Here is a 21956-nt window from a genome sequence, read left to right on the forward strand (position 1 = left end):
AAAATAATATGAATGATTATTGTAGATAAAGTTTATGGTGAATATTTTTATAAGGGTTGAATTCAATTACATATGTTGTAAACAATATAAATGGATAAGGAAAAATTGTAATAATACTATAATTTTTCTCCTTCAATTGTAGATAGGGTAAAATTAGTAATAGTAATATGTAATTATTGATGCTACAAATGAAAATAAATTAGCCTATATATCCTATTCAGATTTGAAATTTGAAGGACATTTTATTTATACTATAATTTTTGTAAATTTATCTTAATTGTTAAGGGAAAGAAAGGCCTATAAGTGCAAAAGCTCATTAAATGATAATCTTTACAACTTTAACGTACAACATTCGTTTGAACGTATTAAATTAAGACATTTAAGATGACTAACAAAATGAGTATAATACTCTAGCTATTCACACTCTCCACATTTTCACCCTTAAATATACAATACTTAGAAGCTACGTGACCAACTATCAAAATATAACTCGTTTCTTCACCAATTAAAAATTAATGCTATAATTAAACCATATAAAATACTATATGTTTGTTCCACGTTGCACCTCCTTCCTTATATTTACCTTCTCTCCTCTCACCAAGAGTCTCATGCTTTTAAACACTAGCTCCTCTTCTTCTTCTTCTCCTTCTTCTCCTCTGCCGTCGACGAGATGGTGAAGTTCTCGAAAGAGCTGGAAGCGCAGCTCATCCCGGAATGGAAAGACGCATTTCTCGACTATTGGCAGCTCAAGAAACACATCAAAAAGATTAAGTTGGCAAGAAAATCCAAACACTCCGACTCCGATTTCGGTCGCTCCATTTTCGACCCCATTCGCCGTCTCGCTCGAAAAATCTCCGGCTCCGCCACTGCCCATAAATTGCCCGAAAATAACCAGGTAAAAAAATTCATTTCTTATAGTTTTCGTATTGTTTTACTCTATCCGTCTCTGGTTAATCGACATGTCACAAGTTAAAATGGACCATTTCCCTTTTTAGTAAAACTTAGATCTTTTTAATATTTCTTATTTTGGTCTCTCTCACGTTTTATTCGTTTTTGCGTTATTTAATTTTATTCTTCTAATCATTTTCATAAATTTTGTAGAAAAGAAATGTCAAAATTAACTTGGGAGGAAGGGAACATTAGTTAATGGGAAATTCATTATAACGCACTCATGAAAGATGGCATAAAATGTGAAAGCTTGAAGAATTTTGCACCAAAAAAGTATTCGATTTTTCTTTTTCATTTTCTTGTTCATGAAAAAATAGAGGACTAGAAGAGAATACAATCACGATACGTCGTTTTCGAGCAAAATTTAGTGCACTTTATAAAATAAAGGCGAGTGTAGTTACACTAGACTGACAATAAAATTACGTAATACCTAATAATTATTTTATTTATGTATCTCAATTAAATTAATTTGACGAACAGTAATAACGAATGTTACTACAAAGTTGCTTGATTTATGTTTTATATTGTCTTCATCAATGCGTTAAAGCAGGAAACAGATTTTTCGTTGCCTTTTGATCATGAAGAAATCATGAGAAAGGCAAACTAAATTTTAACAACCTGAAAATGATAGTAAACCTAAAAGTCGGTGTTATATTTATGCTTTTTTAAATGATAGTAGTGTTAATTATTTTCGCAGATGAGGAGTAAAATTGGTGAGGATGAAGAAACTGAAGAAAATGATTAGTAATTCTTCAAATAGCATTTATTCTTTTTTCTCATTCTGTGTAGGAACTATTCGAATTAATTCCAATTAATTCTTTAATTTAATATCATATATCCGTATTATCTAGCTATTGTTGCACAACACCTAAGAGACGTGCCAAAAATATGTATCTCCAATTCTTCATTTTGAGTAGTGGACACAAAAAGTTTTAGTATTATATAAAACCAAATTAGTGCTATGAAAAATTTAAATGAGTACACTAGATCAAGTAAGGATAGCGACAAATCAATAGTTAATCAACTACTACCAAACTGAACATGGTAATATAATATAATTTTAATTTGCATCTAATGTATTTTTTGTTTAAATTATTATAAATGAAACAGGTTAAGCTATTTTTTGAGATTTTAGACGATGAGCTGAAAAAAGTAAATGAATTCTATTCGGAAAAAGAAAGTGAATTTCTTGAAAGGGGAGAATTACTAAATAAGCAGCTGGAGATACTGCTAAACCTCAAGCGTGTTCTAAGCCATCGCCGCCACTGGAAAACCCCGCCGCCTAAGACCGCCGCAGGCGACTCGGCGCCTGACTCGCCGTCGTGGCAACGGAGCTCGGACTTTTCCGGTTAGTTTCTTTTCCCCTCACGCAGTAATATAACAAACATCACTATAGGATGTACTTGCTACATTAGCAAAATTGATCTATTTTTATTGGTCATATTAAAATGATAAAATTAGTCTATTTTTACTAGGAGCATACCATACGGACTATGTCTCATGATTTTCAACGATAAAAAGTTAATAACAATTTCAATAAAGACGTAATGATAAGGTTGAATATGTACATTAGCATGACAAAGACCAAGTGATAATTCACAAATACATTCAATATAATTTTAAAAAGTTTTTAACTTTAAAATGTGAAATAGCCACCTTACTTTTTTTTTTGGTAAGAAGATGTGCATATTAAGGCATTAAATCAAATCATACATTACTAATTCATGTGTATTTTATTTATAAAAAAGAGTGTGGAAGTCCGACGACGGAAGAAACAACCGACGCTGTGATAGCTGCACTAGAAAAAAATGGGGTGAAATTCGACTATTCATCAAAGCCAAAGAAAGGGATGAAGCCCAAGATCACGATGAGACTAGACATTCCGGCCACGACGCCGGCGCGGACCATCTCCGCCGTCACATCAATGCTGCGTGAGGATTCCTCCAACCATCCCAAAAAAGGAGGAGGCGAATGCATCAACCGGAGCAAGATTCAGTCTGCTGATAAGATGATACGAGGGGCATTTGTGGAACTTTACAGGGGCCTTGGTTTGCTTAAAACCTACAGGTTTCTCACTTTTTCACTTTCTCAATCATGATTTAATTATAATACTAGCTTTTTTTGAAGTGAGTGTTGTAATGAGAGTTTGTTTGATGTGTTTTGGCAGCTCGTTGAATATGGTTGCCTTCACAAAGATACTCAAGAAATTCGATAAGGTATGTGTATAATGCGGGATTTTTAGTATTTTGGGATGAGTTCTCCTGTTTGATTCGTGTTTTCAATGTATGAACAGGTATCGAATCAGCATGCATCAGCAGATTACCTGAAAAGAGTGAAGAGATCCTATTTCATCAGTTCAGATAAGGTGTAGTAGAGTAATATTCAATAATCTTGAAACAAGTGTTGAATGTAAGTAATAATTAACATTAGTGTTGTGGCAATTAAGGTGGTAAGATTAATGGACGAAGTAGAGTCCTTATTCACAGAGCACTACACCAACAATGACAGGAAGAAAGCCATGAAGTTCTTGAGGCCACTGCATCACAAAGACTCCCACGTTGTCACCTTTTTCGTCGGTACGATGATCATGTCTGTTAAATTTTAAGATATTGAAAAGACCTCTAGATTAAGGCATGAATCAAATTTGTGTTACTGTGGTCACAGGTTTATTCACAGGTAGTTTTGTGACACTGTTTTGTGTCTATGCAATCTTGGCTCATATAAGTCGCATGTTCTCACCAGCAACACAGATGGCTTATATGGAAACAGTCTATCCGATTTTTAGGTGAAATTTTGCCACTTTTTTTCATTACCGAATCAGATGATATAATATCATACTATATGCTATTGCTAACTCTGTTGATTTTGGGGGCAATTTGCAGCATGTTTGCATTGCTGAGCCTGCATTTGTTCATGTATGGTGGCAATCTGCTTATGTGGAAGAACAGCAGGATAAACTACAACTTCATCTTCGAGTTCCAGCCTAGCAATGCCCTCAAGTACAGGGACGCCTTCCTCATCTGCACCTCTTTGATGACTGCAGTTGTTGCTGCTCTGGTGCTACACCTCGTCTTGCTCTCAACGGGCTTCTTTCCTCACGAGGTCGACTTCATTCCCGGGGTCTTGCTGCTGGTTAGTTAATTTCGATGTTCTGTGTTACCACTTACCACGCCTTGAATTCATGCGCAAAGTTTGATAAAGTTTGTTTTTGGTAGTGTGCTCTCCTGCTGCTGATATGCCCATTGAACGTGTTTTACCGGCCAACGCGCTACTGCTTCCTTAGAGTCATCCGGAACATCATCTGCTCCCCTTTTTACAAGGTATGTATAAGATATCGATTGCATATTGAGTATTGTCAGCTTCAAGATTAAAGATTTTGATATCTACTTTCGTTGCAGGTTTTGCTGGTGGACTTCTTCATGGCTGATCAGCTGACTAGCCAGATCCCATTGCTGAGGCACATGGAAGCCGCGTCATGCTATCTTGTGGCAGGAGGGTTCAAAACGCACCGTTACGAGACCTGCAGGTCGGGGAAGATGTATAGGGAGCTGGCATATGTCATCTCCTTTGCACCATACTACTGGCGAGCAATGCAGGTGTGAAGCATTGGCATATGATTATGTAGATATCTAGCTTTGACTAACGTTTGTGTGTGTTTGAGTTAGTGTGCAAGGAGATGGTTCGATGAGAGCAATCCAGATCACCTGGCTAATCTGGGGAAGTATGTGTCGGCCATGGTAGCAGCGGGGGTGAGGCTAACCTACGCTAGACAACCAACGAAGCTATGGCTGTTCGCAGTTTTGGTGACTTCAGTTGTGGCCACAGTTTACCAGATGTATTGGGATTTTGTTAAGGATTGGGGGCTTCTCAATAGGAAGTCCAAGAATCCATGGCTCAGAGATCATCTCGTGCTCAAGAACACAACCATTTACTATGTGTCCATTGTGAGTCTTTGTCTGTCTCGATTAATTCGTCTCTCTCTCTCTCTCTCTGACCTGTGTTTGTGTGTGAATTTTCAGGCATTGAACTTTGTCCTGAGAATACTATGGGTGGAGGCGGTGATCAAGTTCAACGCAGGGGCATTGGAGATGCACATGCTCGACTTCTTCTTGGCTTCGATGGAGGTGATAAGGCGTGGACACTGGAACTACTACAGGTAAAAGATATAATATTAACAGCCTAAGATAGCATCATTCAAATCTGTGTTCACTAAGACTAGATGCAAAAAAAAAACAGGCTGGAAAATGAGCACCTGCACAATGCTGGCAAGTTTAGAGCAGTCAAGACAGTGCCCTTACCATTCAAAGAAATGGATTCAGACTAAGATCTTGTGATGCATCTGAATCACAAGGAGAAGGAGCACACGACGTTTCAACTAACCATGAACCCCCACGTAGCTCTCAACGAGACAGGCACTCGAGCAATCACAAGTTCTACTCTACAATGATGGAAAGGGCCTCTGGCAAGAATGCATTGGTTGAGTGCTGATAATCACGAAAACACGAGCTGTGTCTATACTTTCACGTCTAGCAATCTACTCGCACCTTACTAATCCAGACACTTGTATCTTGATTTGATGTGTGAGCTATAACTACGTATATAGACAATTTGCCTATCAAGAAAATGCAAAGAAAGGAATTGAATTAAATCTTTTTGAAATTCTGAGTAAATAAAACTTCTGAGTCCTACAGATTTCAAAGGCTCTGTGCTTCATCAAAGTAAAGAAATAGATTCATACAAACTGCCAAAGAGTCAGGTTCAAAAGGCATTATCGTCTACCTGCATTTACACAAAGTGCTTCAAATGCTGCAATACTTGCTATATTGTTGCCATATATGGAGGATTGATCACACAGTAGCATCAGTTTATATTATTTCAATCCAAAAGCATAGCGTTATCATACTTGCCATAAGCAAAACGGAAGAAAACCGGATATACAATGCAGTAATTACAAACAAAGTTGCTTCATTAAAAAAAACCACCTCAAAATCACTCAAAGAAACAAGTTTTCACTAATACATAAGCTAACATGGCAAACCGAGAGGCAATAAGTAATTGCTCAATCCAAGCAGATACAAATTTAACCTAGAATAAGTACCTCCACTGCGCAGGACGATCTTTGGATATGAGCAGGACCCTTGAAGACAAGTAATCAAAAGAGGGATAGTACATGTCATCTTGTCCAATGATTTCTTTGACATTTTGGGAGCTGTTATAATCCATTACGTGGGAAGGTAGTCCATCATCCTTCAAGGAGTCGAAAACAAATAAACCGAGCCCGCTAACTCCCATGACGTAGTTTGAACTTCCCCATACTTGGGTCAATGCTGTGAAGTGGCTGTGAGCATTTGACTCAGGTAACATATATGTGCTAAAGAGCCTCTGTTTGCGCAAAGAGAACTGCTGGATTTGGGAGGAGTATTGCTTTTTCGCAGCTGATGTTAAAGTAGAACATCCAATGTAGATGGAATCCCCACGTGAGAAAGCTGACTGCACATCCAATCCAACTTTAGGTATCTTTAGAGCAATGCCTGAAGGTTGACGGAAATCTAGAACATTGATGGAATCTGAAGTGCAGAATACTCCATCATTTCCTTCTGCTTCTGCTGAACTAACCCTGTATATAATGTATAAATCAGTAGCTGCTAATGACTCTGCATCTAAGGAACTCCATAGTCGAGAAGACAACGTACTCAAAAATCAAAATTAAAAGCAATAAAGAGCTATGTGCTGACAGACACACACGTAATATAAAGAGTATTTATAAAGACAAACCACATTCAATTTCTCTTACCTTTGTCTAACTCCTCCACCTAGTTCCGCATCAGTGTTATTCACATGAAGAGCAGAGATTCTACGACCAGAAGAAGATACTGACAGCAGTGCCTGAGAACTAAGAGAGCTGACATCCCAAACAGAAATACTGTCTGATTCTGCGACTGCCACTTTTCCTCTAGTTCTCCACTGCAAAGGACTTGAATAGTCCATTGCGGAGAGTGGCCTATGCAACTCCCATTTCATCACTTGCTCCCCATCACGGATATCATAGAGTTGGACCATCCTCTGATAGCTACAACCCGACATAATGAGAGGTCCACATGGTTTATACCACCATTGTTGGTTTTCAGCAGCCATAGCATTTGACAGAGTGAATCTTCCATGCATTGTGTTGTTCGGCAGAGGAGCAAGGGCTGTTCTAACACGAGTGGTTTCATCTTCAAAATGATGAGCACATATCTTTTTGGTGTAGAAATCCCATGAGCAGAAGCCTGAATTCGCAGAATTTCCAGCAGATGCCGCCACAACATATCTTCCAGAACATCCATCTGCACTAGGGGCTCGTACCATCCAGCAATCTTGCCATATATTTGGGACGACTCCAGATGGGGGCTTGTATTCGGCCTTCTCCTGTGAAGAGACAATATTTTTGCAATGTTTAGCCATTCACTATGATGTAACAGTACAAAATAACAAGCATACATGATATGATTATGATCTTACCTCTGAATTAGAAATGTCATAAAAAGAACAATATCCATCATCATGAGCGAGGAGAACAGACTCTCCCTCGGACACAAACCAACCTCCAGTTGAGGTCTTCCGCCCGATACCATTCAGTTTATAACTAGAGTCTTCCTCTACCTCCTCTTCGAATGTCATGGCTGGCACTATCTCTTCGTCATCAAATTCATTAAGCTTTTCATCAGCAATAAGGAAAGCATCAATACTAACTTTGTCACTAAGTGCATTTAAAGAAGAACTTTCTGCAACAAACGTCTTAGAATCGTCCATCTCTTGAAGCTCTCTTACTTCTTCACCAACATGTGATTCTTCCTTAGCCACCAGCAATTGCACAGCCACAGAATTATCTTCGAAAATAGTTGCCTTCTCATCCACAACAAGAGTGTCTGTGGACTCTCCAACTTCTGATACACAAGTCTCAGAACCTCTAACTGTTGCCTTGGATAAAGTCCTATCTCTAATCAACTTATCATGAGGAAACAGTCGTGCTTCCAGTTCTTCAGCATTCAAACCCTTAGCTGTGCTCTGAGCATCCCTGACTTCCTTTTCTTTATCAACCAGACTCTTTTCCACATCGCCACCAGCAACATATACCATGGCCTTCTCGATCCCCGTAATCTTCTCTTGAATATCCGACAACATCAACTTGGAGGCATCCGGGTTATTCATGTCCAATATCTCTTTCGTCCTCTTTATATCAGATGCTATCCTTTTCACTTTCCCTTCCAAAAAGGCAAGCTTCTCATGAAGCTTGCTTGGATACTTGTTTGCAGCATTCTCTCTGGGAGCACTAGGACCGCCACCACCTGTGTTCACCATCTTCGACTCCCTTGAACTCAACCCCTGTACAACTCCTACCGCGCCAGACTTCATCTTCACTTCCTCTGTACATTTGCTACTTTTGAGACCAGCCTCTGAACTAGTTTTCAAACTAACCTCCTCAATATCAGATTTTTTCACCACGGGCCTCAAGTTTCGTCCTTTTTCATCACCATCCCCAGTTATAACCGTTACATCTGGTTTCCCATTTTCTTGAAATTCCCCTTTTGGCTCCTCCATACTTGGTTCAATTTTCATGAAATCTTTCAAACCCCATTTCTCAAGATTCGATCTTTCATCTTTCATATTACACCTCCCCTCGTTCGCAGCCCTAATGTGGACCTTATCTTTGCTTAGGTCACCCAAAAAAACCCCCTTTTTGGTCAAATCCTTTCCAGCACTTTGTTCAAGATCAAATTTTCCACCAGATTTCCCATTCAAAACTTTCAAACTAACCCCACCCTCTTTTCCCCTTGCCGAGCCGACACAACCCCTCGAAGCATTTTTCCTTGAATCAGGCAATGCCCTAGTAAATTCAAAAGGGCTAGAACTCCTACCTCTCGGTACAGATGAGCTAGACCGCCTGGGCCGTGTCTCCTCAGCCTGTGGCGGAGGCAGCGCCACGGACTTGTCTACCCGCGCCATGGGCTTCAGAGTGGGCTTCTGCGTCGCTGCCCGAACCCGTGATGTAGGCCTGGGATTCTCCTTCCCTGTTGAAACGGACCTCCCTGAAACTGGGGAGACTTTTCCGGCGGCGGTTGCTGCGGAGATTTTCCCTCCGCCGCCGCCGCGTTCTTTAATCCGGCGCACCGATGCTGAGGACATTTTACGAGATTTTATTGAGCTGCTCTTGGAGTGTAGTTGATGAAGATTGGAGAGAAAGTGAGATTAGGGATTCGAATCTGGATTGATTCCTGGGGATATAAGGTTGAAAAGAAACTTGAGAATGTATTTAGGCGGGAGAATGGCAATCTTTGGATTTTGAAATATTTTGGAGTCTTCTTCAAAATAGTGATTTTAAATGGTCAGATCAAATAATTCACGAAATGATCTTGATTAATTTAATCAGTTAGGGTATTTTGATAGAGAAATTTTTGGAAAGGTGTGGTATACAGAATCTAAGTTCAAATTTAGACTACTAAGAAGTTCTTCCATATTGATACGTCAAATAATTTATTATTTTCTTCAAACGTTCATCACTAAACACCTAATTATTCAATGAACATTACTATAATAAATTTACTTTTTCATAATATATAATTTTGTATTTTATTTTTACATGATAAAATATTCACATGAATAAATCTATTTATATGAGTCCGTTTAGAATGATAACTATATGGACTTATCATTTTATGGATGAAATATATTATTTTTACTAAAATATCATTTTATACAAGCATGACATTATTTTTATATGTACAGAATATTATTTTACAGAAAACATAATATTTTATACAAACAGAATATCATTTTATTGATTACAAATATTAAAACGTTTCTTCTAATATACAATAGTTAAAATATCTTTTGGAATAAAATTTACATCTATAAAATTTGGACACCTTATAAGTAAACAACACAATTACAATCTCTAGTGATGAAATTAAAAACCATGTCGTGGACTCTGGATGTAATTGACAAGATATCATTTACCACCTCATTGCAAGGATCAAGGTCAACATCATCAAACAAACGGCCTCTTAAATGAAACTTTGATTATGACTTTGCACATACAAATTGGATTTATTTTGCAAAAGGGTCATATACAAACCGTTATGAACTGCAATAACTAGCATCAAAGTTGTCTACACGGGCCTTTTGGCCGCTCTAACATCCCTCTTGTATGTAAAGACAACTATCATTTTTCATCTCAAAATATCACAATCAGACTAATTTGATAGAAAAAATAAGTATTCCATATCACTATTCATAAGACATTTCCATCCAACTTTTATGCATTAAAGAAAAGATTTCTTTCGAGTTAAAAACTTTTTTGCTTAAAGTATTTATTTAGCCTTGTACAAATATTCCATGCACTAAGTACTAGTAATGTGAAGGTTTTACGGGGTACTTTCTCCAAAAGAGACCAAACCACTTATTCAAAATAAAAACCATTAAAAACCTGAGAATCCTACAGATATTGTAACACTGCAAATTAAAAACACCTCAATTTGTAATTACTCCATGACGAAAAATTCTCAATTTGAACCTGACATAAACATTACTACTATAAATTAAAAAACATTCAACTCAATATAATGTGGTATATTTAATTCCACATCACTCTCATATGACATTTCCAAAACCATCACCTAACCACCTAGCAGAGGACACGTGGCACGCGCTCCGACCACCTCATGAAATCCAACACATTTACAAAGTACCAAGTGGAAATCCTCCAACCACCCAATCAATTGCCAAACTTCACCCACAACACACAGTGGCCACCGCTGCAGCAGTCAATGGCGTCGGTGCTTCGCTCGTCGCTCCCAATCTCCCACCGCGCATCCATTTCTGCCACCACAGCTCCTCACATATTTGGAAAATTTCCGGCGCTTCGACGGAGAAGCTGTGATTCCAAGAATCAAGTCGTTTGTCAATCCTCTTCCGGTGAAGTCACGTTCATTGAGCCCCCTAAATCTGGACCCTCCAAAGATGATCCCGATGCCTCCCTCAAGATCAAATTATTGGTCTGGTTTCCACTCTTCATGTTTTCTCTTTTTATTCAATTTTGTGAAATAATTGGTTGATCTTCATATGATATGATATTCAATGCTAAGATCTTTATACGAAGTAGTAGAACTCAATTTCAATCGTTGATTATTTAGGGAAACATATATCAAGATTGAACTTTTAGACCCCTCAATGTAAACAGAAAAATTATGTCTTTGTTGAGAAAGTGTAGTAGTGTATCATAAAATACATTGCAATAGTAGGGGAAATCATTTTAATTTCTGCTTGTTTCCACATGCTTTAAATACTAAAAGATTGTTTTTTTTTTGTAAATGGGGAAGCAATCACAGTGTAGTATCTGAATTCGATTTCCATTTGTTACTAAAAAGGAATAGTATTGGTGTTGCAGAGTGCTGTTTCTGGGCTGAACAGAGGCCTTGCAGCGAGCGAAGATGACCTGAGAAAAGCGGATGAGGCCGCGAAAGAGCTTGAAGCAGCTGCAGGTCCAGTTGATCTGTGTGCTGACATGGATAAGCTTCAAGGCAGGTGGAAACTCATTTACAGCAGCGCCTTCTCATCTCGAACCCTTGGAGGTTCCCGTCCCGGCCCACCTACCGGGAGGCTTCTTCCTATAACTCTCGGCCAGGTACACACACCACCTTAACTAGTGAGGAGTAATTAACATCTCTATTCCTATTGATTGAATCATGTGTAGGTGTTCCAAAGGATCGATGTCTTCAGCAAAGACTTTGACAACATTGTTGAGCTCGAATTGGGGGCTCCGTGGCCTCTTCCGCCTGTTGAACTGACCGCCACCTTGGCCCACAAGTTCGAACTCATAGGTCAGTGCTACTAAATTCAATAACCTCTTTAGAGTTTGATCATGTCAAAATGTGACTGCAATGCGGATTGAATGTGATGATAGGAAGTAGTGGAATCAAGATCACGTTCGACAAGACAACGGTGAAGCCTACGGGAAACTTGTCTCAGTTGCCGGCATTGGATGTTCCACGGATACCGGATGCACTCAGACCTCAATCTAACACGGGGAGTGGTGAGTTTGAGGTTACGTACCTTGACTCTGATACGCGTATAACTCGAGGGGACCGGGGAGAGCTCAGGGTTTTTGTCATCGCGTGAGCTTTTGAGAACTCAGGTTGCTGCTGTTTCCTCCGCTGAGTTTGATGCAGTTTTAGGTGCATCTGTTGATGTTGTAAAGAAATATGCATTGTTCGTGAGCTGAATGTAAAAGAATAACCTCCATGTGATAATTAATACTTTTCCTTCTCTTATTTTTGAATGATACTATGAAGGATCAAATGTTACATATACTCTGTTGTTATTAGTCGGAGATAGGATAGATCAAATAATCGTTAAATATGCACCTTCACTACACAATGTTAAAAGGATGCAGTATTTTAAAGGGCAAATTATCTATAAAGTCATAAACTTTCAACATAGTTTGGTTTTTCTCGTGAACTTTAAATGTTGAATGAAAATTCATGAACTTTACCAAACTGTGTAAATTTCTCATCCGACCCGACCCGATAGATTTGCGACACAAACTTATCCTACGTGGAGCGCCGGAAGCGTGACTTGGCAAATGACAAATTTTGGGTTCAATTCGAGTTGTGGAATTAATGCTACTTTTATATTGAATTCGATTTGTATGTTTATGTCGATCCGTATGCTGAATTCGATTTGTATGTTTTCATTTATTCTACTTGTATGTCTTTGATCCAAGGTCAGAGATTGCAATGATAGAGGAGAAATAATCAGAACGAGTTTTACCAAGTCACCTTCGGCGCGCCACGTAGGACAAGTAGTCGTGTCGGAAATCTATCGGGTCGGGTCGGATGAGAAATTTACACAGTTTGGTAAAGTTCATGACTTTTAATTCACCATTTAAAGTTTATGGGAAAAATCAAACTATGTTGAAAGTTCATTACTAGGCAATTTGCCATATTTAAAATATGATTGAAACTTGCAAGTCAATTTGAGGAGAAGCGCTCTTTCCCAAAGACAATGTGAGATCAAGAAAGTTCTAGCCATTGAAAATGATAATGATTTTGTAAGTTAGCATGTTTTTTATTCTAAAAAATTATCTATCTACAAAAGACCAATACCTAGATACTAGTATATTCATTTGTAAGTTGTGTCACATAAAAGTTAGTAAAATAAATTAAGTTATATAACTATCGAGTCCATCCTTCTATCGCTAATTATTTTTCAAAAATATACAGAAAACAATTAAATATGAAAATCATTACAAAATTAATGAAAATGTGATGGTTCAATTTTTTATCATGGAAAAAATACATGAGTCATAAAATAACGGAAATGTTAATAACATATGATAAAATAAGAAAAAAGTAAACAGTATTAACACTATGACATACATAAACCATAAGCCATAAGCTCGAACGAGAAAAATAATAGTAGTATACATAAATGAAGATGAAGAAAATCAAAATTATAAGTACACCATTAAAAAACTATGTTAATGGAGCCCATACTATTTAATTTTTAAATTTCAAAATAATACTCCATTAAACAATACTATTAATATGACAGAAGACATTCCACAAACCCCAAAAACAAGACACAGAGACATGGATGAGAGAGAACATAATCAATTCAATTGGTTTCCTTTTTTTTGGAGGGCCAAATATTTAAATTAGTTCCCATGTGTAGTATAGAATAAAAAATTAAGTTGACGGGCCCGAACCCAACTTATCGGCCCGCAAAAGAGTGACGTTACGAATACAAATTGTAACGGCTACTTTAATTTCAAACTCTAAAAACCAAAATCAAAACATTCATGACAAAAAAATTGAAGAATTCTCTCTGAGAATTTCTCCACTTCTCAGAAAATCCTGAACCTCTCTTCGTTCTACGATTTCCCCTTTGAAATTCAGAAAAAAGATCTAAGTTGTATAGTTGTACTGAGAAAATGGCTCCCACACCTTCATCAAAATCTAGTCTTTCGACGCCGTCATCGAAAGCAAGCACACCCCACCACCACTCCAAAACCCCTCATTCAAAGCATCGGCTCAATTTCGCCAAGGAAGCGGCGTCGGAGCACCCAGTGGAGGTAATTGGGCGAATCCGCGACCACCCCGATCTCAAAACCAAGCTCAATGCTAACCCTTCCGCCCTTCAAATCGCCGGAGACGGCAAATCGGTGAGAGTCAAGACCGAAATTGGGTACCGCGACTTCACTCTCGACGGAGCCTCGATGTCGGAGGAGGACGATCTCGAGGGCTTCTACAAGAAGTTCGTGGAGTCGAGGATCAACGGCGTGAAATTGGGCCAGAAATGCACGATCATGATGTATGGCCCGACCGGCTCGGGCAAGAGCCACACGATGTTCGGGTGCTTGAAGCAGCCCGGGATCGTGTACAATTCGCTGCAGGGGATTTTGGGTGGGGAGGATGAGGAGGAAGAGGAGAAATTAGGGTTGAGGACTTTTGTGCAGGTGACTGTGTTGGAGATTTATAATGAAGAAATTTATGACCTTTTGTCTCCAGCTACTAATGGTGGAGGCTTTAATCTTGGGTGGTCAAAGGGTGGCTCTGCTTCTAAGGTGATTATCTGTTTTTGGTTTTAGTTTCATTCATTTCGCGGCTTTAATTGTGTTTGATATGGTGATAAACTGGTTTAGTATGTGAAGATTAGAAGTTGATGATTTGGGGAAGTTTATTTTGATCATATGGATATGATGATGAATTGATTTAGCTCAACTTTGGCATTTAAATTTTAAGCAGATGTTCCCTATTGTTGTAGAAACTGCAAGTTCAGTCTCTTAATTTAGCCATGTTATGCAGGTGAAGCTGGAAGTGATGGGAAAGAAGGCGAAGAATGCAACTTTTATTTCGGGGAATGAGGCTGGGAAGATACTTAGAGAGATTCAGAAAGTGGAGAAGAGAAGAATAGTAAAGAGCACTCTTTGCAATGAGAGAAGTTCTAGGAGCCACTGCATGGTACTCTTCTTGGAAACTTTGATAATTTTGAAGGGCCTGGTGATATGCAAACTTATTTTTTCCATGTGTGACAGATAATTGTTGATGTTCCGACTGTTGGAGGACGCCTCATGCTCGTAGATATGGCTGGCTCGGAGAATATAGAGCAAGCCGGTCAAACTGGATTGGAAGCAAAGATGCAGGTATATATGAGTTTTACTCTCTTATAAAATGGTGTGCTTAGATGTTACTCATGTATGATGATTGTGAATGAAAAACATTCTTTGCGTACATACACAGACAGCAAAGATCAACCAAGGCAACATAGCACTGAAGAGAGTGGTTGAATCGATTGCAAATGGCGACTCACATGTTCCATTTCGTGATAGCAAGCTAACCATGCTTCTTCAGGTTTGCTTATGATCTGTAAGCTCAATTTGGTCAATCATGCCTTGATTTGTGGAATTGACTCGGGTTTTTTGAGCAGGATTCGTTTGAGGATGATAAGTCCAAGATTTTGATGATACTATGTGCTAGCCCGGATCCAAGGGAGTTGCATAAAACTGTTGCAACCTTAGAATATGGGGCGAAGGCAAAGTGTATAGTTCGAGGCCCCCATACGCCTGTGAAGGGCGCTGAAGATTCTTCATCTGCTGTTATTATGGAGTCGAGGTTAGCAGTTCTGGACCAGTTCATCTGCAAGCTACAGATTGAGAACAAAACACGGGAAAAAGAGCGAAACCTAGCCCAAAAGGAGCTCATCAGGAAAGAAGAAGAAGTCTCTTTGCTAAAGACAAAGCTTGCTTTGGCAGAACAAAGAGGAGTCGAAGCAAGTGAAGAGGAGATCAATTCGAAAGTAAATGAGCGTACACAGAAGCTGAAGTGTGAGTTGGAGAGGAAGATACGAGAATGTGAGAACATGGCCAACGAACTTGTTGAAATGGAGAGGCGAAAGATGGAAGAAAAGATTCTCCAACAGCAGCAGGAAGTTGAGATGCTGCGCCAGCGTCTGGAGGAGATTGAATGCGAACTTCGTCTCTCAAAGGGTGGGAGTTCGTCGGTGGATATGGAAGGTGGAACCTTCATGAAGAAACTTTTGCAGTCCTGCAACGACGATTCGGACATGGTTAAGTCCATGGATTTGGACAAGTCACTCGACTTGGAAACGAAAGTGATTTACAACGGAGATGTAAATGGCATTGCTAGTGCTGTTTCAGGCTACTCGTACCTTAACGAAGGGATTTACAGTTTCCCAAACAACAGATGCTTGACCACTGTGTACGAGGAAGAAGAATGTGAGGATGAGGATGATGATAAGAGCAGTCATTGTGATGACGAAGTGCAGAAGGAGGTGATCGAGGAGAAACAGATGATAGTGACACCAGATGTTGCTACCCGGGATCAAGGGAAGTCTCGTTTTGGTGATGCATCAGAGCACGAGGGACTCAGATTGTATGACGACTCTGAAAACACTGAGGAAGCAGCCGCCTCTCGCCAGCTGAGGATTCAAAATATTTTCACTCTGTGTGGAAATTATAGAGAACTTTCACAGCATGGTAACACTCCTACGCCAGCTAGAATGGCATCAGATAGCAATGATTCATATGATACATCAATAACCGTGATCAATGAAATCTCCCCACTCGAGAAGAGCATCTCAAAAGATCTTATGTTGTCGAATATACTTGCCGTGGGAGAGGAGGATCATGGGAAATTGGAGGAGGACAACGTTGAAGTATACGTGAAGTGGGAGGCATCAAAGGAGAATCCCGGGAAGCTCATCACCACAATGAAGGTTTCGAAAGACTCAACTCTTGCTGACTTGAGGAAGTTGATAGAAAAGCATCTTGGTGGAGACCAACAACAGTCTTTCACGTTTCTTGCTCTTGAGGTATGCCCTAATCATCATCATCATCTCTCTCTCTCTCTCTCTCTCTCTCTCTCTCTCTCTCTCATGATTGTTATAATCCTAACTTATTGACGCTTGTGAATAAATAGGATCCTTCTGGTGCTCCTGTGGCAAAGGATAAGGAGGCGACTACACAGACGAGCAAGCTCCCTCTTTGCAAGAACCAGCTACGCGGCCACCTGGCTTGTTTACGCCCAGTGAAGGCAGTTCAGTGTCCTGCTCGTCAGCCCTTTAGCCCGCTGGAAAACAAGGTGGCTACAACTGCGATTCCACCACATCTGACAAAAAGGGTTGATGAATGTTTTTTACCGGATTCCACATCTCCACACCATTCATTACTGTAGTTCTACTATATGCTGTTGTGTATTCATATGTTGTAAGCCTAGACCGCGCAATGAGCTGCACGAATGGGTATGTATCCGCAGTTTATGTACTCCTGGTGCATCAAGTTGACTATGGCTACTAAAGCATGTTTTCTTCTTCTGCAGATACTTGTATTATTTTGCCTCTACTTATTTTCTTTTTATAATTCTGTAGTTTCTTTGTCCGGTCTGTCAGTGGAAAACTCTTTCCTTGTACTAAATGTGAAAGAAAGTAAAATTTAAACCGTGAATTGTGAAAAAAGCAGTAACTGTCGAAAAGTGGAATTTCCTTTGGATTTCAATAATGTTGAATTTCACAATAAGATGAAAAACAAACAGCCCTCCAAAGCTTACCTCTCAGTTGAGCTGCACGAATGAGCTGTTGTGTATTCATATGTTGTAAGCCTAGACCGCGCAATGAGCTGCACGAATGGGTATGTATCCGCAGTTTATGTACTCCTGGTGCATCAAGTTGACTATGGCTACTAAAGCATGTTTTCTTCTTCTGCAGATACTTGTATTCTTTTGCCTTTACTTATTTTCTTTTTATAATTCTGTAGTTTCTTTGTTCGGTCTGTCAGTGGAAAACTCTTTCCTTGTACTAAATGTGAAAGAAAGTAAAATTTAAACCGTGAATTGTGAAAAAAGCAGTAACTGTCGAAAAGTGGAATTTCCTTTGGATTTCAATAATGTTGAATTTCACAATAAGATGAAAAACAAACAAACAGCCCTCCAAAGCTTACCTCTCAGTTGATAAAAAGGGTGCTCTTCTAATCTAAAAGGACTGTGAGAAGGAAAATCTAAGCTATCATTATTCTTTAAGTAGAGATTGAGAAGAAATTGTTTTCTAGGAAGTCTAATTCGGATGTGTCCAATTTGCTCTTCAGTTTAAGCAGCAACGCCTGCGCTGTGGCTTTCAAATGTTTTCGTTCCAGTGGGTTATGCCAGAGAGCTAACAGCACCTCAGGAGGGAAGACCGGTGCAGGCTCAGCGTGCACTGGACTACCTTTCACCACACATCCATTTAAGCTGCAAATCAAAGAGAGAATCAAAATCTAGGGAGAGATTATCACTGTAATTGTTCAAAATGATATTGATCCATGTATATTTATACCTGTTCAGGATCTTCACCATGTTTGGCCATTCAGAAACTTTAAAATGCACATCTAGTACATTCACGTCTCTCGAAAAGGATGCGCTAACATCTCCAAGAGATCTGCATATTTGTGTAACATCTCCTCCTGAAAGGTGAAACCTGCTGCTTGTAATCCTTACAGCTGTTGTTCTTGGACAATCAATTCTTAGTATGATCAGATGCCTTCCCAAGACGTTGATGGACTGTTTTGCAAGCGCCCGTTCTTTGCCAGTTTCTGTCTGCAACAACATTTCAGGGGCTAAGTGACTGAATAACAGCAAACAGAAAATTCAATAGGCACAGTATATGAAACTACCTCCAGCTCCACATAAGCAACAGAAGGTGAGGGCCCCAGAAAATAGCTAGATACTTTGCTCTGACAGAAGGCCAGAGCTTCTACTATATTGTGTGAACATATCTCTTCAGTTAACTGTTCTATTCTTATCGTCCTAGTTGGGTTCTTTACTAAAGCAGCTGGGATATCAGGGTCCCCAAGCAAGGCAGGAACGGTAATTACTGCGCTCCTGTTTCCTGGAGCAGCAGGTTCCACAACTATCTGCCCAGTAAGATACATTCCAGATTTGCTGAGAGCTTTCTGAAGCCCGTCTCTGGTCTGCAGTCAAATAAATTATAAACATTATGACATTTAACTTTTTCAGTGTGAAGTCCTTAGAATAACTCAAAGTACAATTACATGGACTTGTATGTGTCGTCCATATGAGAATCAGTTTTGAATTTCCAAATTCCTGTGGCGTCAGTTTTCTGTTTGAACTAATAATGTGTAGAATAATAGAAATGCTCAAGGAAGAGTACAGCTAATTACTGACCTTAAAATTGATGGAAGCAGTTTTGAACTGAGACCTTGGGGCATTACGACATTCAATGTTCAAGATCTCCCCACAATTCTTAAAAAACTCAAATAATGCACTCTCGGAAACAGAACTCTGCAGGAACCTTACTAGTACTTTGTGCTCCTCTGATTCTGTTCCGGTCAAATTCTTTGTCTGTCTTTGCATTTGATCATTATTACTTGTGGGAAGCAAAACATTCAGACAGTTTTTTTGCTCTTTCAACTCAAGATCAAAGCCCAATTTGTTTATCTCCCTGACCTCAATTGTAGAAGTCCCAGCTGGAAAAGTTAGCAAATTCGACCTATCATACTTGTCAGATCCTTGCACGTCAGCATTTGATGAGTTGCCTTTAGCGAGACATGTGCTGCGAGAAAGCTCAGTTGGATTGAATGGTGAATGCCGTGCTCCGATAGATAAAGTTTGAACAAGCCTCTGAAAGGGATTTTCTTCAGCATCCTCTTCACAGGGTTGATTTGAAGGCTCATGAGATGGATGAATAGATGTGAGATTCTTTGCCCTATCATTCCGAGCCGTGGTCTCAGTAGGATTACTCTCATGCACCGTGAATATATCACTTAGAGTTGTAGTCTTATGGCGGCCACTGTATTGTGCCATTATATTCCCAAGAACTTCTGCCTCAGAGAGGCTGGGATTCTTCGCCACAGCCCTAGAGTTTATTGCAAGGTGTGAGAATATGTAAAGAACTCATGGTTTAGGAGAAAAAGAATCTAACAACCTTACTAACACAAGGCAAGGAAACCATAGCAAGCAAGTATTGAAGATACAGAGAAACAGATCTACATAAACAGTATTGAAGCTCCAACCAAGAAACCTTACATCAACATCATCATTTTCCACATTAACACTATGATAAGGAAGCGATTGTACTCGGATCTTAGTGAATTGTGCGACACCCATAAATCAGATGACCGAAGACCTTGATTAAGTATTAGCTTTTCTTGTTTGGTACGATAGCTTATATATCAAGATAATACTATACAATTTAACCCACTTAGAATCTCTATGCAAACTATCCAATTTCAGCTTAATGTTTGGAAAGAATATGATGGTAAAAAAAACACGTTAATTTACATGAAGTTGCACAGTAGCAAAGACTAAGGTTCAAAATCAAAACAGAATTGAAGCAAGAGCTACTAAACCTATTCTTAAAATCAGCTGAAATGAAATTTCCTAGCTATATTACTCCCACTACTTAAAGTAATTGCACATTTTCAGTCTCGAATCAACTTTTGTAGGAATACACAAAATTAAACAGAAAAAGAAAATCCTTACTCGCTTACTATATCTGGTAGCATGATCTTTGTATCCTCTACAACAGCTTCGTCCATGAATTGCAGCGTTCTACCGCCGTCGCCATCAGAACTCCCTGAAGAGCAGAATTTTGCTGTTGCGGCTGAATACCCTGGGTGAAAAAAATTCAATAATCATCACAATGGGAGATGCTTGAAATGAAAATTACCCTCTTAGTCAAATAATTAAAACAAAAATGGTAAGGATTCTTCAGTTTGACCTAATCTGCAGGTGCGAATGGTTGAATTTGGTTGAAGGAGACGAGAGAGTGCCATTTGTGCGCGCTCTCACTGCTTAACTGTTACTCAGGGGGGTTTTCTGAGGTTTTAGCAAAATGTACAAATGAACTCTTACAGCCAAAATTACAAGAATGCCCCTGTTCAGTATGTTAATATTGCACTAACTTACCGGAGATAAATTTTGTTATAATGTATTCATTAGATGAATCAAGCTTTGATTTATTATAAAATTTAAAGTTTCCATTATAATTTTTAATATATTAGAATTGAATTGAATTAAATTAAATTAAATTAAATTAAATTAAATTAAATTAAATTAAATTAAATTAAATTAAATTAAATTAAATTAAATTAAATTAAATTAAATATAGTATTAAATAAAATAAACTGTCGTAAACAAACGTGGTGCTTATGAATTCAGCATTCTCATATCTGCTTTCTTCATGTACTTGTATTAGCTTTAAATTGTTTTATAAGAGCAACACACAATCGGGGATTGACATCTTACTTATGGAATACTGAAATACCTCCATTTCAAAGAGAGATTTTTCGAGTATTATTAAAAAAAATTGGGTTACAACTAAAGTTGAGTTCTTTAAATTACAGTACAAGGAGTGAAGATAAAGTTAAAAAATCTAGAGATGTAAGTTTCTTCAAGAGAGTGTTTTGGTGTTTTGGAGTATTGGAGTAAGTGTGCTGGTTATGATGGAGGAAAATGATGATTTTGGAAGTGGATGCTTAGGAGTAAATTTTGGTTCTTGAAGAGGGATGTGTGAACACATGAATCATTGATAAGCTTCTGTTTTGAGAGATTCTTGCATTCTGGTTGAAGAGAATAGGACTTTGTTTTTAGGATACACTACTGATTGGAAAAACTTGTTAAACTGAAGAGGGGTGTGTACATGTGTTTGGACTCGTGAGTCGATTTGATGAGCTTTTGATTTAGAGATTATTGAGTAATGATTGGAAACACACTTAGCAAACAAGTAGAGACAGATATTTTAAAAGTTTCTTCAAGATTGTTTTTTTGAGTAACTGTAGCTGGAAGTGAATCGACTGATAAGCTTCTGTTGTAAAGATTCTTGGATTCTTGTTGGAAAGATTAGGATTTTGTTTTTAGAACTAAACTAATGATTGGAAAAACTTAGAAAACTGAAGAGGGATATGTTTGAACTCTTGAATCGATTGCTAAGTGTTTTTTTTTGGGAGAGATTCTTGGGTT

The 21956-nt window shown here is 38.7% G+C and overlaps 4 protein-coding genes and 1 pseudogene across 5 annotated transcripts; 3 read left to right on the plus strand and 2 right to left on the minus strand.

The window, feature by feature from the left end:
• The first annotated feature begins 572 nt into the window (after positions 1–572).
• Positions 573–5596, plus strand: LOC121809588 (phosphate transporter PHO1-like). The gene is made up of 13 exons (XM_042210308.1): positions 573–895; positions 2059–2296; positions 2697–3015; positions 3116–3164; positions 3242–3313; positions 3395–3524; positions 3613–3733; positions 3831–4080; positions 4164–4268; positions 4347–4544; positions 4614–4892; positions 4968–5104; positions 5185–5596. Exons 1-13 carry the CDS (start codon positions 671–673, stop codon positions 5270–5272), a joined length of 2211 nt encoding a protein of 736 aa, XP_042066242.1. The 5' UTR covers positions 573–670; the 3' UTR covers positions 5273–5596.
• Positions 5597–5812: 216 nt separating this feature from the next.
• Positions 5813–9249, minus strand: LOC121807477 (KIN14B-interacting protein At4g14310-like). The gene is made up of 3 exons (XM_042207713.1): positions 7450–9249; positions 6743–7356; positions 5813–6565 (listed from the first exon to the last, which is right to left on the minus strand). Exons 1-3 carry the CDS (start codon positions 9112–9114, stop codon positions 6034–6036), a joined length of 2811 nt encoding a protein of 936 aa, XP_042063647.1. The 5' UTR covers positions 9115–9249; the 3' UTR covers positions 5813–6033.
• Positions 9250–10683: 1434 nt separating this feature from the next.
• On the plus strand, positions 10684–12257 carry LOC121806631 (plastid-lipid-associated protein 6, chloroplastic-like). The gene is made up of 4 exons (XM_042206747.1): positions 10684–10982; positions 11375–11611; positions 11681–11807; positions 11891–12257. Exons 1-4 carry the CDS (start codon positions 10755–10757, stop codon positions 12103–12105), a joined length of 807 nt encoding a protein of 268 aa, XP_042062681.1. The 5' UTR covers positions 10684–10754; the 3' UTR covers positions 12106–12257.
• A 1526-nt stretch (positions 12258–13783) lies between these two features.
• LOC121807562 lies at positions 13784–17323 on the plus strand (annotated as a pseudogene).
• A 530-nt stretch (positions 17324–17853) lies between these two features.
• On the minus strand, positions 17854–20843 carry LOC121806255. 2 transcript variants are annotated; one of them, XM_042206237.1, is made up of 6 exons: positions 20716–20843; positions 20478–20607; positions 19293–19851; positions 18650–18946; positions 18313–18572; positions 17854–18227 (listed from the first exon to the last, which is right to left on the minus strand). In XM_042206237.1, the coding sequence occupies exons 1-6, from the start codon at positions 20768–20770 to the stop codon at positions 18017–18019; spliced, it is 1512 nt and encodes a 503-aa protein (XP_042062171.1). In that variant the 5' UTR covers positions 20771–20843; the 3' UTR covers positions 17854–18016. The 2 variants fall into 2 exon arrangements, with proteins under 2 accessions (XP_042062171.1, XP_042062170.1); XM_042206236.1 differs by having other exon boundaries at positions 19161–19851.
• Positions 20844–21956: the final 1113 nt, after the last annotated feature.

This window comes from Salvia splendens, chromosome 6 (genome assembly GCF_004379255.2).
Source record: "Salvia splendens isolate huo1 chromosome 6, SspV2, whole genome shotgun sequence".
NCBI classification, from domain to species: Eukaryota; Viridiplantae; Streptophyta; class Magnoliopsida; order Lamiales; family Lamiaceae; genus Salvia; species Salvia splendens.